This window comes from Calonectris borealis, chromosome Z (genome assembly GCF_964195595.1).
Source record: "Calonectris borealis chromosome Z, bCalBor7.hap1.2, whole genome shotgun sequence".
Classification (NCBI taxonomy): domain Eukaryota; kingdom Metazoa; phylum Chordata; class Aves; order Procellariiformes; family Procellariidae; genus Calonectris; species Calonectris borealis.
This window is the reverse complement of record NC_134352.1, coordinates 35,403,138-35,417,608: the sequence shown is the minus strand read 5'-3', so window position 1 is coordinate 35,417,608 and position 14,471 is coordinate 35,403,138. Positions and strand designations below refer to the sequence as shown.

Here is a 14,471-nt window from a genome sequence, read left to right as displayed (position 1 = left end):
TTGATTATGATGCACTTGGAGTGATGGCGCACAGATACATTTGCAAAGGCAGACTCCAAATCATAAGTTAATACTGCCATGTTTTGTGTCTGGGATAGAATGAGTTTTCTAGAATGACCTAAGAGTTTCAGGGTTGGCCAATAGTACAGAATGGAAAATGCCAGATCTGTTTTCTGTCTAGAGAGGATGCTCCATTCCCAGAGTTGACAAGTAATTATGACTTCTTTTTTTTTTTACCCGTTGGAATTATTTGCATCATGATGACTCCCAGATCCCAGCTGACAACCAAGCCTCATTTTTCTAGGTGCTTACAAACATGGCAAGAATAAGAAAGCAGCAACCCCCAAACCCTGCAATACAATTAAAATAAAAATATAATGGATAAAGAGTGCTTAGTAAGGTTTGGCATGTATTTGCCAAAGCTTGAGTTTTCCCCATAAATCCTACCATGTCTGAAATACTACTATTGCTAGTTGAAGGATACAGAAAAATTTTAATGAGAATAATGACTCTTAAAATTAACAACACTCAACCGTGCAATCAAAAGTAAAATGAAATTCTATATGAGGTTAGCCAAAATCCCATGTGAAAGCCCACAGTATTTTGTGGTTAGCCTTGATTTCGTATGTTAATACTGTGAATGGCTGTTGTTGGTTGACTCCATAAAATGTCATTTCCTTTGAGGTGCAAGCTCCTCTTGGCAGGCACTGTGCTTTGACCTGCTACAATTTCTAGGTTACCGGTGCTTAAACTACTATGTTTTACTACAAGAAACAATGCTTAACTTCTGTGTTATATTTTTGCACTTTACATCTGTTTTGATTTTTTTTCTTTACCCCCACTGCTCATCAGAGATGAGTTGCATTAAATGGACCAAAGTATTTATAAAACACACAGGCTAACATTGGATTATCTGGCATATTCTTTTGTACATATATCCCATCCCCTGCTTCATGTACTATTTTTTAAATGCTGTTCTAAATGTTAATCTATGTAATTGGTAACAGGTGTACAAAGGAATTGTTCAAGAGTCCCTATAATTGGCAACACTGTGGTTAAAACCAACCAGCCAGGCAGCTTGGTCTGAAAGAATGAATGATCATACAGGGCTGGGAGTGAGGATGCTTCAAGGCTAGTCCCAGCTCTCTAATTTTCAGCCAGAGCCTGTGGAAATCCTTTGCTTGTGACTACATTTTACCATCTGTTTTGCAGAGATAAATTTAATTGCAGAGAGATGTTTCAAGATTTAGTTAGTAGTTGTAAAACACTTCAACAGAGTGATAAAGTTATTCTCAAGCTTAATAAGCTTGGAAATGCCTAGTGCTACACTATTCAGTTTCCTCCAATACTTGAAACAGCCAGTACCTGAATATTTTGGGATGATGTGAAGCTTTTATCATCTTGCTCCTACCTCTGTACTTGTAGAAGGTGGTGGACGTTTGTCTTGTTACTTATGAAGCAAAAATACCTTGTTGAAATGTTATGGATCACTCTGAAACTAGATGGGACATGTCAGTCTTTTGTTTTCTAATGCCTCTTCTCTCTCTGCCTGCACTGTTTATCCTTCTGCTCTCTAAGGTTAACACAGCTGGAAGTAGCCACTGAGAAAAGTGAGCATCACCCAGTGCTTTATGAATTGCTGGTTACTTGGTGGTAAAAAGGCCATTTGAACTCAACAGGCAGCATCTGCATGGAGATTCCTGCATCCTGTAGAACGAAACCAGAGTATTTTTCCCACAAAGGGAGGGGCAAAAAACCTAGTATTAAACTTTTCTCCAACCCACAGTCAAAATTATGAAAAATTTAATGCAGAAGAATACGATTATGCTGATATGCGTTAAGTTTATTCAAAGCACTAAGTCGTTTAGCCCATGAAACAGAAGGAACAGTGCGGTAAGAGGGTACTTGACAGTGCAGAGTCAGGCATTACCTGAAATGGTGAAAGACAATAGTGCCATCTGGCGTTACTATTGTAGTTTGAATTCCTAGAAAGCTGTACGGAGAAAGTGTTTCCTATTTCTTTCACTAAAAATCATGTTTTATTAGCAGGATTTTCTAACTATTACTGTGGATGGGAACTGAGGGACTATGAAGACGAGGTACGCAGACCCAGAACCTCGCACTAGAATTTGTTTCGGCTACAGCTCGTCAGGGTCAGTTTTCCCCAGATCCCCACAGGGCGGGAGGAGAGTTGTGAGGCCCTTCTTTCACGTCCAGGTGCTACTGCCATTACATTCCTGTTAATAGCCTATTTTGCAGGATTTCACTGAAGCATAACACAAATACCTTTCCAGAGCACTTTACAAAAGGGTGGGCTTACGGCAAGCCAGCAAGAGCAGCTGTTCGCGGAGGCTGCACGACGCCCCGCACAGCCAGGGCACCCCCAGGCCCCGCTGCCGCTGCCAGCCCCCAGCCTCCGGCCCCCACCCTCCTTTGCCCGCAGCCGGCCCGAGGCCGACACTTTAACGGCCGCCGCGAGCGACAGGACAAGGGCACGCCCCCCGCAGCAGCCAATAAGAGGACGAGGGGAGACGCCTGCAACCAACAGAAGCGCGGTGCTGCCGGGAGGGGCGGTGCCGGGGTGGGGGCGTTAGCGGCGCGGCTCGAGGGGCGCGAAATCGGGCTCTTTGGAAAGTCCGGGGTTAAAAAGTGAAATTTAGCATTGCCTGACATTTTAAATCCTGAACGATTCCATTTTTCCTCTCCCCATTACATTATGACATGCAGGTAAACATGGCTGCGCAGGCTGTGTGATGGAGGCAGTGCAGGCAGAGAAGGGAGGCAGAGGGCAGGGTGGCAAGGAGATCCTTGGAGCTACGAAGCCAGGCTTTTCTGGAAGAGAGAGCGAGCAGATCAAGGGTGAGACCAGCAAAGAAACTCTTCTCAGGGTCCTTTTTCTGCTCTCAATTCTGTGCCTACTGACACCAGTAAGAACAGGGATGTAAGCGTGGGCTTGCCTTACGCCTCGTCACACAGGTAACTTCTGTTTGTGCATCTTGTCAGCAAGTTTGATGTATACAGCCCGAAGGACTGAGTACAGTTCCTTTGTCATTGTGAGATGGGCCTCTGGGCAGAGGAGGCTCCTTGTGTTTCAAGAGAAAGGTCTTCCCTGCTTCTGTTTGGAAAAGGTACATGCTACTGCTTCAACATTTACTCTTCCAGTTCAAAAGTTAACAACAGGATGATTTTCACCAGCTTGTTTCCCCCTCTCCTAAATGCAGGCATCAGCCTCCATCAACCTAATCCACAGTCTTAACTCTGAAAACCTGTTCCACACCATGCTGTTGAGAAGCAGAGTAGCAAGAAAGATTTGATGATGCACTGGTAAGTGCCCAGAAGTTTTCACCCTGCACCAAAGGGAAGCAAAGTGGTGGTATTGAAGCAGACCACCACTTGATGCCTCCATAGTCTCACAGACCTGAAGCCTAGCTCCCACTCCAGCTGAACATAAGCTAGGTTTTAGGTGTAGAGGCAAGATTTACAGGTTCCCACAGACGTTATACGAGAAGTGAAGGGAGTCCTGCCTTCCCATTTCAAAACAAAACAGGTTACTATGCAGTGTGAACCTTTACTGTTTGATTGTGTAGCCAACTGATGAGATCAACCTTGATCCAATTTTCACTTTTTAGCTTCGAAAGCATATGTGAATTCAGCTAATGGTACTGTGTCATTATTTAGATCAACCACTTCTCCAGCAAATAGGAGGATCTAGAAAAACTGCTACGTACCTTCTCCTCTACCTCTATACATACTGAAACAGGTTAGAACCAATGCCATGGAAGTTGGCAGTGTACTTTTAACAAGCATTCCCGCTCCACTGGCCTCCTAACCTCACTCTCAAGGCCCAGATTTAAATGCATGGAAAAACTTAATCAACAAGTACTTAGTAAATTAAGGATATATAGTAGAGGTCTGAATTTATTAGAGGTTTATTTTCAAATAAAAATTCTCAATCACTCAGCTACACTGGGAAACACCAAAATTGATGAGCTTAAAAAGTCCTTCAGTGTTTCTAAGTATCATCTGATATGAAAAAACAACTTGCCATTTCTCATTATGCTCTTAAACTTAGATTTTTCAACTAGTTTCTAGTTGAATGTACATTAGTGGAGTTAAGGCCAAACATGTCTTGCTTACAAGCGGCTTTGCAACTTGAGTCTTGCAAGTTATTTTCCCAACGTATTTCATCATATGCCAGTGGACTACTATTTTGAGGAAGAAAGAGGAGTTAGTCCTTCACTTCAAGTTAGTCCTTGCCACTATTCAGAGGCAAAACAAATTGCATATGCAATAGGAACAAATTCAGATACTAATCTTCCAGCTTAAACATACCATGTACTGCGGTTTGGTCTGCATTGTCTGGCAAGTCATAACAAATTTTAGAGAGCAAAACAAGGTTTATTTTTTTAATGTAACCACGTAGCAGCAAACATTCCCCCCCTGAGAACAAAACACTTGTCTCCTTGTATCAGACACCTGAATGGCTTTAAATTCTATTCATAGTCCTATGCAAATTCCACAATAAAGGTAAGTATCAGATGTGTGCAATAAGCATATTCACGTATCAGGAACTATTTTAAGCATTAACCTGTTAAACTATGAACATTATTCCCTATCCCCCATCAAATAAAAAAAGGCTTTGTTAGACAGCAGAGTTGTATTGAATTCATTTCCTTTTATTGCAGTGACATCCCCCTGGTACAAAGTATTAACTGCAATAATTACGTTAAAACATTAGAAAAGCATTTGTGTGTGACAGTTACAGTACAGTATCAAATCTTACATCTTCAAACCAAGTGGGCCATTACCCACTAACGCTCAAATATTTAAATTATTTTCAGTTATTTTTAAATATGTAATGTCAGAAAAAGCATATAAAAAGAATGTATGTAAAAGGAAACCTAAATACAAGTGAACAAATAAATAATTGATTTTCTCCAGCTATTACTGTCTTTCTAAACCCATACAAAGAAATCTAGTCTATAGAAGGTATGAATTGCCATTATGTAAGTGATTTCATTTTTCAAGTAATTAATATGATTGGAACATAACTAAATTTGGCGTCAAAATCAAAGCAGAAGTTGGAGTGACTGCCACTAACTGACATCTGTCGCATACAATTACCATTAACTGTTGAAATTTTAGTGTAGCAAATAATCTTGAAACTTGACCTCGTGCCTAGCGTTAGTGGACTTCTGAGAGTGCATGTGAAAAGCATCCTACGTTATTTCACAGACATTACCTTAACTATCCCCATATGCATATTTAGATATATTTTATATAATTTTATACACATATATGCATGTATACACACACTTCATTTGGTTTCTGTGTTACAGATCACAAGCAATGGTTTCCTGAATGGGCAAAAAAACTGTTAAATAAGTGTACCTGTGCACATTTTTTTTTTTAAATTTTTTTTTTTTTAAAGATAGCAGCACTAAGTCCATGCCTTACTGTCCATCTGTTCAAAAGAATGTAACCCACAAAACAAGAAGAAACATGACAATGATTCCATATTCACAATGTGGCATCCTTATCCCCTAAAAAACAATGTAAAACCTGTAATAGATATGTTGGTAAGTTTGATCCCCACCCCCTCACCTGGAAGGAAACAGCACTTTTACTGCGAACTGTCTTGTCGTATAATGTTTATCATAACAAGCTGCGTTCATGCTGGCATCAGTTATCTCACACTTAGCAGCAAAACATGCATGTTTGTTTTTCTTTTTTTTTTTTTAAACTGAAATGATTCAATAGTCTCAAATCCAATTAACAGAAACAGCAAAAAAAAGATTTTTTGCCGTTTACCAAGAACTTGACAACAGTGTGTTCTGCACTGTGTAGAATATTTTTATCTTTAATCGCAACAACTTGAAGCTCTACCTTGCCACACAATGATTATGCTTTGTCCTCCAAAAGGAACAGTTACATTTCAACTTGATCTGGTATTTAGCATAAAAATACACCTTTTCTGTGCATCCTTAAATGAAAGTCACTCAACCACTGGTAAATTGATCCAGTAGCATGTCCAAGGCTAATATCAAAAGCTTGTGAAATGTTTTTAGGCAATCCTTTCTATCCAAAATATATTAGGAGTTTAAAAAACAGTTCACATTACTAACCTTTATACAAAGGCTCAAGTGAAATTGCTAGTGTAGGTGTTCATAGTAGACTAAATTATGGAGTTTTCAAAATATACAATGAAAGGGCACACAAGATTGGCAGTTTCTTTATTGAACATAGAAAATGTATAAAGTAGGATGTATGGAAAAGATGTAAATTGCTAGACGATCAAACCTGAGTATTATTTAATAAGACTAAACGTATTTTCTGACAACTGAATGAATTGACCTAAAAACATCTCCCCTAGTAACTAGTGGTCCTTTTAACCATTTGTTGAAAAATGCGAGAGAACTGTAGCTTTTACATTTCATATTGGATAGCAAGATTCCACATAGTGTTTACTGTTTTCTGTTAGATAGCATCACATTGCTTATATTATCCCCATTCAAGCCTTAAGTTGAGTTTTGTTTCAAAATAAATTGAAAGTGACACCAAAATGTAATAGGCCAAGAACTAGGACAGGTCTTTTTCTTTTCTTCTAATTCGTAGCAAGATAAAAAGCCTCAGCCATTAAGATGAATTCAGTTTCATGTTACAGCTACAGAGCAAAGATTGACCAGTATCCTTCGCCAAGGTAGCTAATGTTAGCTATGTATCTCACACTAGTGCCAAAGTAGTACACATTGTCAAATTTGAGGAAAGGATCCTCTCTGCCAGTAGAATTAGTTTTATTTTAACTGTTACAAAATTTAGTAGTACGAAGTCTTGATGACATCAGGAATTTGTTTTAGTTCAGCTGACCTGCCCCAATTCTCACCTTTAAATCTAACAGATATAATAATAAAAAACCAAAAACTTTCTGACAATAGAAAACATACAGTACTACTAAGAACTAATAGCTCAATGGAAGACTGAAAAGCAGCATTCATTTTTATTGTAATATGGAAGAGACTAGAAACTAAAGGAAGTCTGATCTAAACTCTTAGTTGAAGGCAGATTTTGACATTCTATATAAATTTACAAAATAGGATGTATGGATGAGATTTGGTTAATTTCAGAAGGCACCTCAAGGCTAAAAGGCTTTTATAAATCTATAATCCTTTCATTGATCAAAAATAAAACATTTTATTGCTGCTATTCAAATAGCAAACAAAAAGCTTGTCTTGTTCTTCAGTCTAACAAGGAATCCTCCCCCATTAAGCAAGATTAAATTACAGAAAATATAGAATAAAACTGAAGATGTCACAATTTTAGAAATACAGTGACTTTCCTTGTGTGCTTTCAAGTCAGTGAAATAGTGAAAGAAGAGTCACTTTTTGCCTTTGTGATGTTAACAAACTATAGACCATGTCAGTCACTCTCCCTTGGGCACTGATGTACCATTTCATCATAGCTGTCCCATGTGCAGTACTCTTAGGAATAGAAGGTGAGAACACTCTGATGATTCCCACGAACAAGAAGAATTGGTGGCAGATCTTTAGAAAGAGCTTCCAACCAGGCCATGTACAGTGCACTAGAAACGGCACCTTTTCGTGCAACTGGCAAACTCCTACAATTCACAAGGGAAAAAAGCATTCAACAATTAGAAAACCCTGGGGGAGTAAAAGTTATATCACATAAATATGAAAGTATGATTCTGCAAAGAGGTAGATATCAAGTCAAATTTCCTAACCTTTTTACTTTTGGTTTTTTCCCCTCAGAATTCAGTTAATGAGTTCAGAGTTTGTATCTTAAGCACCACAGGCCTTTACATCTATTTACCCTGCACTTTTGGCCTCTTACCACCATTTCGTATTCAGGTAGCTCCATGGAGAATTTTCCTCAGTTGAAGACAGTTTCTTGAAAGACTCTTCAAAATTTTAAAATACAGCTTTTTCTTATGATGCCAGGTTGGTGCAGTGTAATATTCCTTCTCACAATCCTTCCAAAACATGTCATACTCTTTTCTTTTGAAAAAACTACTGTAAATCTATTTGCCTTACTCAAACTTCACTTGTAGTACAACTTCATGGAGCTCTGATGCAGGCTCCTAAAGAAAAACATAGTGAAGAAATCTACGATCTGCATTCTGCTTGTTTACACCAAAAGTAATTCCATGGAAATCCATCAGCAGGAAGATGATCTAATTTTATCCAGAGAGATCTCCTAGAAAAAGAACTGAGAGGGAGGACCTGAAAGAGAGGGGAATAGTTGGCATGCGGGAGTGGAAGGAATGTGAGAATCCTGAGCCGCACTACAAATGTGGAGGTAATCACCTACAGCAGCGTATCAGAAGCACGAAACTATACAGGCCATTTTTCGTTCATCAGTATCGTTCATCAGCTCCATACTTCTAACTTTCTAACTTCTAACATACTTCCTACTTTCAGCACTGAAACCTCCTTGAGTATTTCTATATTTTAATGCCAAGGTACAGACTTTTTCCTAACCTGTATTTACATATATTTATATTTCAAATTACAGTTCTATATCAATTAGGATAACACTACAAATCATTTACTTACATGACAATTATGTTAGCTGTACTTGAATGTTCTTTCAGCAACTCATTTAGCCTAATCTGGCGGTAAGTCTGTAATTAAAATGAAACTTGTTAGGAAGATCTTTTATATAAAACTACAAAAAGTTCACTTATTCAAGAAAAACGAAACACAGTTATTATCGATTGGTATGAGTCATTTATAGAAAGCATGTACTTCCACCTCAGTTTGGCAACTTGTTCACTTTTCTGAAATACTCATGCTTGCAAGGCTGGGAGAAAAGAAAGCGTAAGCTTAAAATATGCAAATAAGCCAAGTACTATGAAAGCTAAATTTAAGATATGATGATACCATCTAATAATGATACCATCCTCCACAGCTCCTGGAAGCAAGAGCCCCTTATGCTCTCTTCAACGGTTTTCTAACTATATCCTATAAGCTCATAGTGAGCAGGTCTTACAGACGTGAAGCCCCATCTTCATTTGGTAAGTCTATCTCCATAATGGGCCTCCCCTTTTTTTACTACCTTATCCTGTCTTAACATCTGAGGTAGCTTCCTTGGTAATTTTCAGTTCTCTTATGTCAACTAACTGTCTAGCAAATATTTTGAGTTAACCATTTCTTATAGTCTGTTGTTCTCAGATGAGCTGAAGTCTAGTTAGCCTGCAGGCTAGTGGCTGCAGAAACAATTAACCTATCAGCAGACAAAATAATAAATCACTTCAGTTATCTCACTGAAATGAGTTTTGGCGGTGTTTGTAGACATGAGGAACAGCAAGGCATCATGCAGTTAATTAACTACAAAGTAACTGTATTTTACAAAATCTCCCCCGCCCCTGCCTCTTGGTAAGATGCAGTTAAGAGATCTCAGCAGCAGCCGCCAGTCAATCTGTTAAAGAGATTCCTGCCCTTTTTTTTTTTTTAAACACTCACAATGCAGAATGACCTACCATTCCCATTTCTTCTCTACTGCAAATCCTCACAGAAGTTGTAAAAACCCAGTCAGGAAAAAGAAGATAAGGGTGCAATATACTCAGGACCATCTTGAAGAACTTCAGATCACTGAAACTTTAACGAGTCTTTCTTTAGATACTTGTCTGTATCTGATCCTGTTATAAGATGCTACCTGAGTCTCCTCCATAGAAGCACTTAAGGAATATCTCTGATGTCTCTATTGTTTTGGGCCCCTCACTACAAGAAGGACATTGAGGTGCTGGAGCGTGTCCAGAGGAGGGCAACGAAGCTGGTGAAGGGCCAGGAGCACAAGTCTGATGAGGAGCAGCTGAGGGAACTGGGACTGTTTAGCCTGGAGAAGAGGAGGCTGAGGGGAGACCTCATCGCGCTCTACAACTACCTGAAAGGAGGTTGTAGCGAGGTGGGTGTTGGTCTCTTCTGCCAAGTAACTAGCGATAGGCCAAAAGGAAATGGCCTCAAGTTGCGCCAAGGGAGGTTTAGATTGAACATTAGGAGAAATTTCTTTACTGAAAGAGTGGTCAGGCCTTGGAACAGGCTGCCCAGGGAAGTGGTGGAGTCACCATCTCTGGAGGTATTTAAAAGACGTGTAGATGAGGTGCTTAGGGACATGGTGTAGCGGGCATGGTGTGTTGGGTTGACGGTTGGACACGATGATCTTAGAGGTCTTTTCCAACCTGTATGATTCTATGATTCTATAGGAGACAACTGCTTGGGAAAAACGTCAAAACTTTAATTGCACCTTAACACCACAATTAGATGTGGTGGGTTCTGTTTTTTTTAATAACGAAGCAAAAAAGTGTTAATTTGGTCAAAAAAAGTTAAACAGCTGAATATAGACTATATTATTCTAATTAACTGCTGAAATACTGTAGGAAAGAAGTTTAGGCCCCCCCTCCCCAGAATGCAGAAACATTTCTTTCTTTTTTTTTTGGTGAACCATCTAAATCATTTTAGATGCTGCTTTCCATCAGCTAGTCATAAAAAGAGCTATGGAAGAGAGAGGATAACAAGAATTAACTCATTGATATCATATCCACAAATGCAGTAGGAGAAAAAAGTTTAACAACATTTAACATAACACTCTAAAGAATACAGAACCTTTGTTTTGTAAAGCTCCAGTTCGTTATCTGTTATCCTCCATGGTTCATCCTCCTTCATTTTATCTGCAACTTCTTGTTCTTTATCATCTTCATGAAGGCGGAAGGGCTCTATCATTTCTTCAAAAGCTGCAATACTGGAACAATTAAGTGAACAGCCGTATTAAAACAGATGAGTCTATATGTCAGCAATGACCTTCATGGTATCAGAAAGGAAGTTTTATTACCACGTAAAAATAAAGTGAACTGGAATTTTTTCCTGCCAATTGCAGTTAGAACATCACATCAGATATTTGTATACGCAGACATTATAATTCAACAGACAATTAGGGACATCTGTAGGAGCTTTCACTGTTCGTCATGCAACTAAATATAAAGTTCATCATGCAACTAAATATAAAGTTCTAGCCAGTTTAAAAAAAAATACAAACAACTTTTGCTACGGTTTTACTATAATTATTTGAAAATTGAAGAGTACTACCTTAGAAAATGTATAGCAACTAACAGTAGCTTCCTCAGAATTAAATTTGAAAGAGGAGTTTACATATCACACTAAAAAAAAAAATAGCTATCAAGTCTCATACTAGTGCCATTAGGATTTTGGCTTTGATATTTTCATTTTGCTTCTTTTTAATCTTTCCAATAGTCTCAGAGCCACATTTAAATGCAAATAACCACAGTCATCTTGTTTAGTCTTCTTGTTGCACTTGTTAGAATATGAGATGTTACTTTGAATTTACCTGAACTTTAGCAAGCACTTCGAAAGAAAACCTTCCGAAGACCAAGAGGCATTCATTTCTACTAGAAAGAACAACTTACATTACCCTACTTTCTGTACCCATATTAGGATACTTTAACAGCAAACAAAGCCTGCTGCAAGTTATCAAAGTAACTTGTCTTTGAACAGCCCCAGCATGTGAGAGGTGAGAAAAATAAACAAGATTTTTAGCAGAACATACTGAAATGTATGCCTCACGTCCAATGAAATAACTGCATTTTGATGCTATTTGGATGGTTTTTTTATGAAGATGACAAGGTATTGTCAATCTTCCGTGGTTGCAAATTACAATGGAAAGTTTAACAAACATTAAGGGATACCTCTTAGGACATATTGTAATATTAGTACGTGTAATGTGTTAGCTTCCGTATAGTTAAACACTCCCCCTATGCCCATTTTCTAACTGAGGTGTTCCTGTTCCTCCAGGAAACTCCCACACTACTAAAACAACATCTTTTTTTCTACCCTTGGTGCTCTTTACTGAAGTTAGTTGATACAATGACTTCACCTTCATTAAAAGGAAAAATCAAATGTGATCTGCTATTTTTTGGCTGAACAAAAAGGAGAAGTATTAACAATATTCTATTATACAGCACAGCAACTGTTAAAAGAAATTATCTTCCACCACTTAGTTTACAGCTACAGTTAATGCCAACTGGTATCTTAGAAAGCTTTTGGATATATTGTGGGGAATGTATCCACAGAGGTAGAAAAAATGCTCTCAGAAGAAATAACTCATGGATCACTTCTATGAAATAAAAATTATTCCACCGAATTCTACAATCTCAACTTTTTATGCATAAATGCATGCCACCTCTAAGTTTACACATTTTACAGTAGTAGGCTCCCAGTACCAAAGACATTCAAAAGCATCAGAGTGCCAGAAGTACTCTACCATTTTAGTCGCTTGATATATTCTATACATTTAAGAAAAGGTGATTAAAAAGCAGGGTATAAAAGAATGCATATTAGCATTTACCATTTACCTAAGTTGTAAAACAATATTTCCTAATTTGCATGACATCAAATTATTCAGATACATGCATATCCATGTAAAAGATATTTCTACAACTTCAACATACTAAAGACGACTTGAAGGGAAAAGAGAGTAATATTTTTAGATCTTACACATTGTTATAAATTTGTACTGAAAGCTATCTACAATCAATATTTTTAAACTTGAAAATTAGAAACATCACATGTATGATCATTGCTGTGTAAATTAAAAGTCCAAATTTAAAAAAAAAATTGGGAAAAAAAAATAGATCAGGCTATTTGAAGACCAAACTTTGTTACATTAAACTAAGACTCCAAGTAAGATAATGTCATAAAGACCATTTAAGTTTTTGTGAGCATTTCTCTTTTTAAAGAGGATTGCTCTAGAAAAATTGTTTTGTTTTTTTTAAACTATATTTTTCTAAATTTAATATTACAGTCTAAGGGCCAGAGATTTAAAAAATACAAAATCCTGTATTCTTGGATGTAGGAGTTATTGCTTAACGTCCTGCATTTTTGTGAAACACTGGATGTCATAGGAACTACTCTATCAAAACTGTTATGTAGGAAAGAATGAAGTATTCTAAATTCATTAAAGACATCAAGAATTCAACTAACACACAAGTTGGGTTTTTTTGAGACTTACTTTTCTTTCTTTGGCTTAGTATTAATATCCCCAAGAACCATAATGTCCGAGAAGTCTATCCGAAATTTGCTGAGCAGAGTAGCCATCCTGTATCAGAAAAGCAAGCCTTTATGCATGATCAGATTTTTAATTATTCCACAGGGTAAACAGATAGGTGTTTGGTAATAAAAACACTAGTTTAAGAAAAAAAAAGGCAACTTAAAAGTGGTAAGAAAAAATATCAAATTGACCTGGCATTCGGCTATAAATCAACAACATGCTTGGGGCGGGGGGGGGAACCAAACCCAAATATTTTGAAACCATAAAACTACGAGAAGAGCTCTCCCTTGAAGGCAACCTCAGAAAATATTTGAAAAAGAAAATGTTAGTGTCAGACAATGCTGCAGAAAAACTAGTTTAACTTGAGGTATCTCATCCAAAAAAATCTGGGGGAAATGGAACTTTTTTTGGAGAAAGGGAATAGAATATCATTACACCTCAACCAAAGAACAATTGAAAGAAGGCTACTAGGAAGAGAAAGTCATCTACTGGGTAACATGCTCTATTAGCATTTGAAATGAAAATTTTTAAAGGTAAACTTACGCTCTTCTGTCATGATCAATCCTGTTTATTTTTCCACCAATGAACACTCTGATCTTACAGTCCTTCCACTTCTTCTTAGTCGTAAGAAGATACGGAATCAACAGTGTCAAACCTGCATTTTGACCAGAATTTGGGAATGATTCAGAAGATATAGCATTGGGTCAGAGTGTAATAGTACAAATTCGTAATCTATATATGAACTGAATGAAAGATTAACAATTAATTCAAAATCACTTCAATTTTTTTTTTCCTCTCAACATTTGTTTTTAAAGTATGACGCATATTACCTCCATCATCAAAGAGCCACCAGACATCAATATTGCTTTTGCCTTGTTTCTTCTGAAACTGAGTACTAGCATCAAGAAGTCTTTGGTCAGCCAAGTTTAAAGGAGAAGATGGGCTCTTTGAATCTGGAAAAAAGTATGATGAAATTTAATTTTTGAAGTGTTTTGCTAAATCACCCTGAAATTCATCAAATGCAGCTTCTTAATATTTTGTAGTATCTCTAAGTTTAAATAAAAATTGTTTCTTACCACCTCAACGTGACTCCAAATTTTGATTGAATGGATATAAACTGAGCTATATTTAGGGAGTCTGCAAACTCATGATTTCAGCAGTTAAAGATTTAAAGTCATTTAGCAGACATTTGAAAAATAAGGGATCTGTAAGATCTTTATACAGTCATTTGCCTGGACAATTTAACTAACCTTGCATACATACTTCAGAGCATTAGGTCATGCACTGTTGCTTCCTCTTGCATAAGACAAAACTTCCCTAAAAACACGCAGATACTAATTTACAAGTAAATACCATGTCCTAAGCACTTTTCTTCTTTCCGTAAATCCATTTTT

The 14,471-nt window shown here is 37.4% G+C and overlaps 1 protein-coding gene across 2 annotated transcripts in view; it reads right to left on the bottom strand.

Moving 5' to 3' along the window:
• Positions 1–4,655: 4,655 nt before the first annotated feature.
• Positions 4,656–14,471, bottom strand: part of SLC12A2 (solute carrier family 12 member 2) — a 61,783-nt gene continuing 51,967 nt past the window's right edge. Inside the window, exons 21-26 of one of the 2 annotated variants that reach the window (XM_075138158.1) lie at positions 13,908–14,030; positions 13,621–13,732; positions 13,039–13,125; positions 10,620–10,755; positions 8,571–8,638; positions 4,656–7,615 (exon numbers count right to left, since the gene is read on the bottom strand). In XM_075138158.1, coding sequence (XP_074994259.1) covers positions 7,480–7,615; positions 8,571–8,638; positions 10,620–10,755; positions 13,039–13,125; positions 13,621–13,732; positions 13,908–14,030 — 662 coding nt within the window. In that variant the 3' untranslated portion in view covers positions 4,656–7,479. The remainder of the gene's footprint in view (positions 7,616–8,570; positions 8,639–10,619; positions 10,756–13,038; positions 13,126–13,620; positions 13,733–13,907; positions 14,031–14,471) is intronic. The other variant, XM_075138157.1, reaches the window with a different exon arrangement.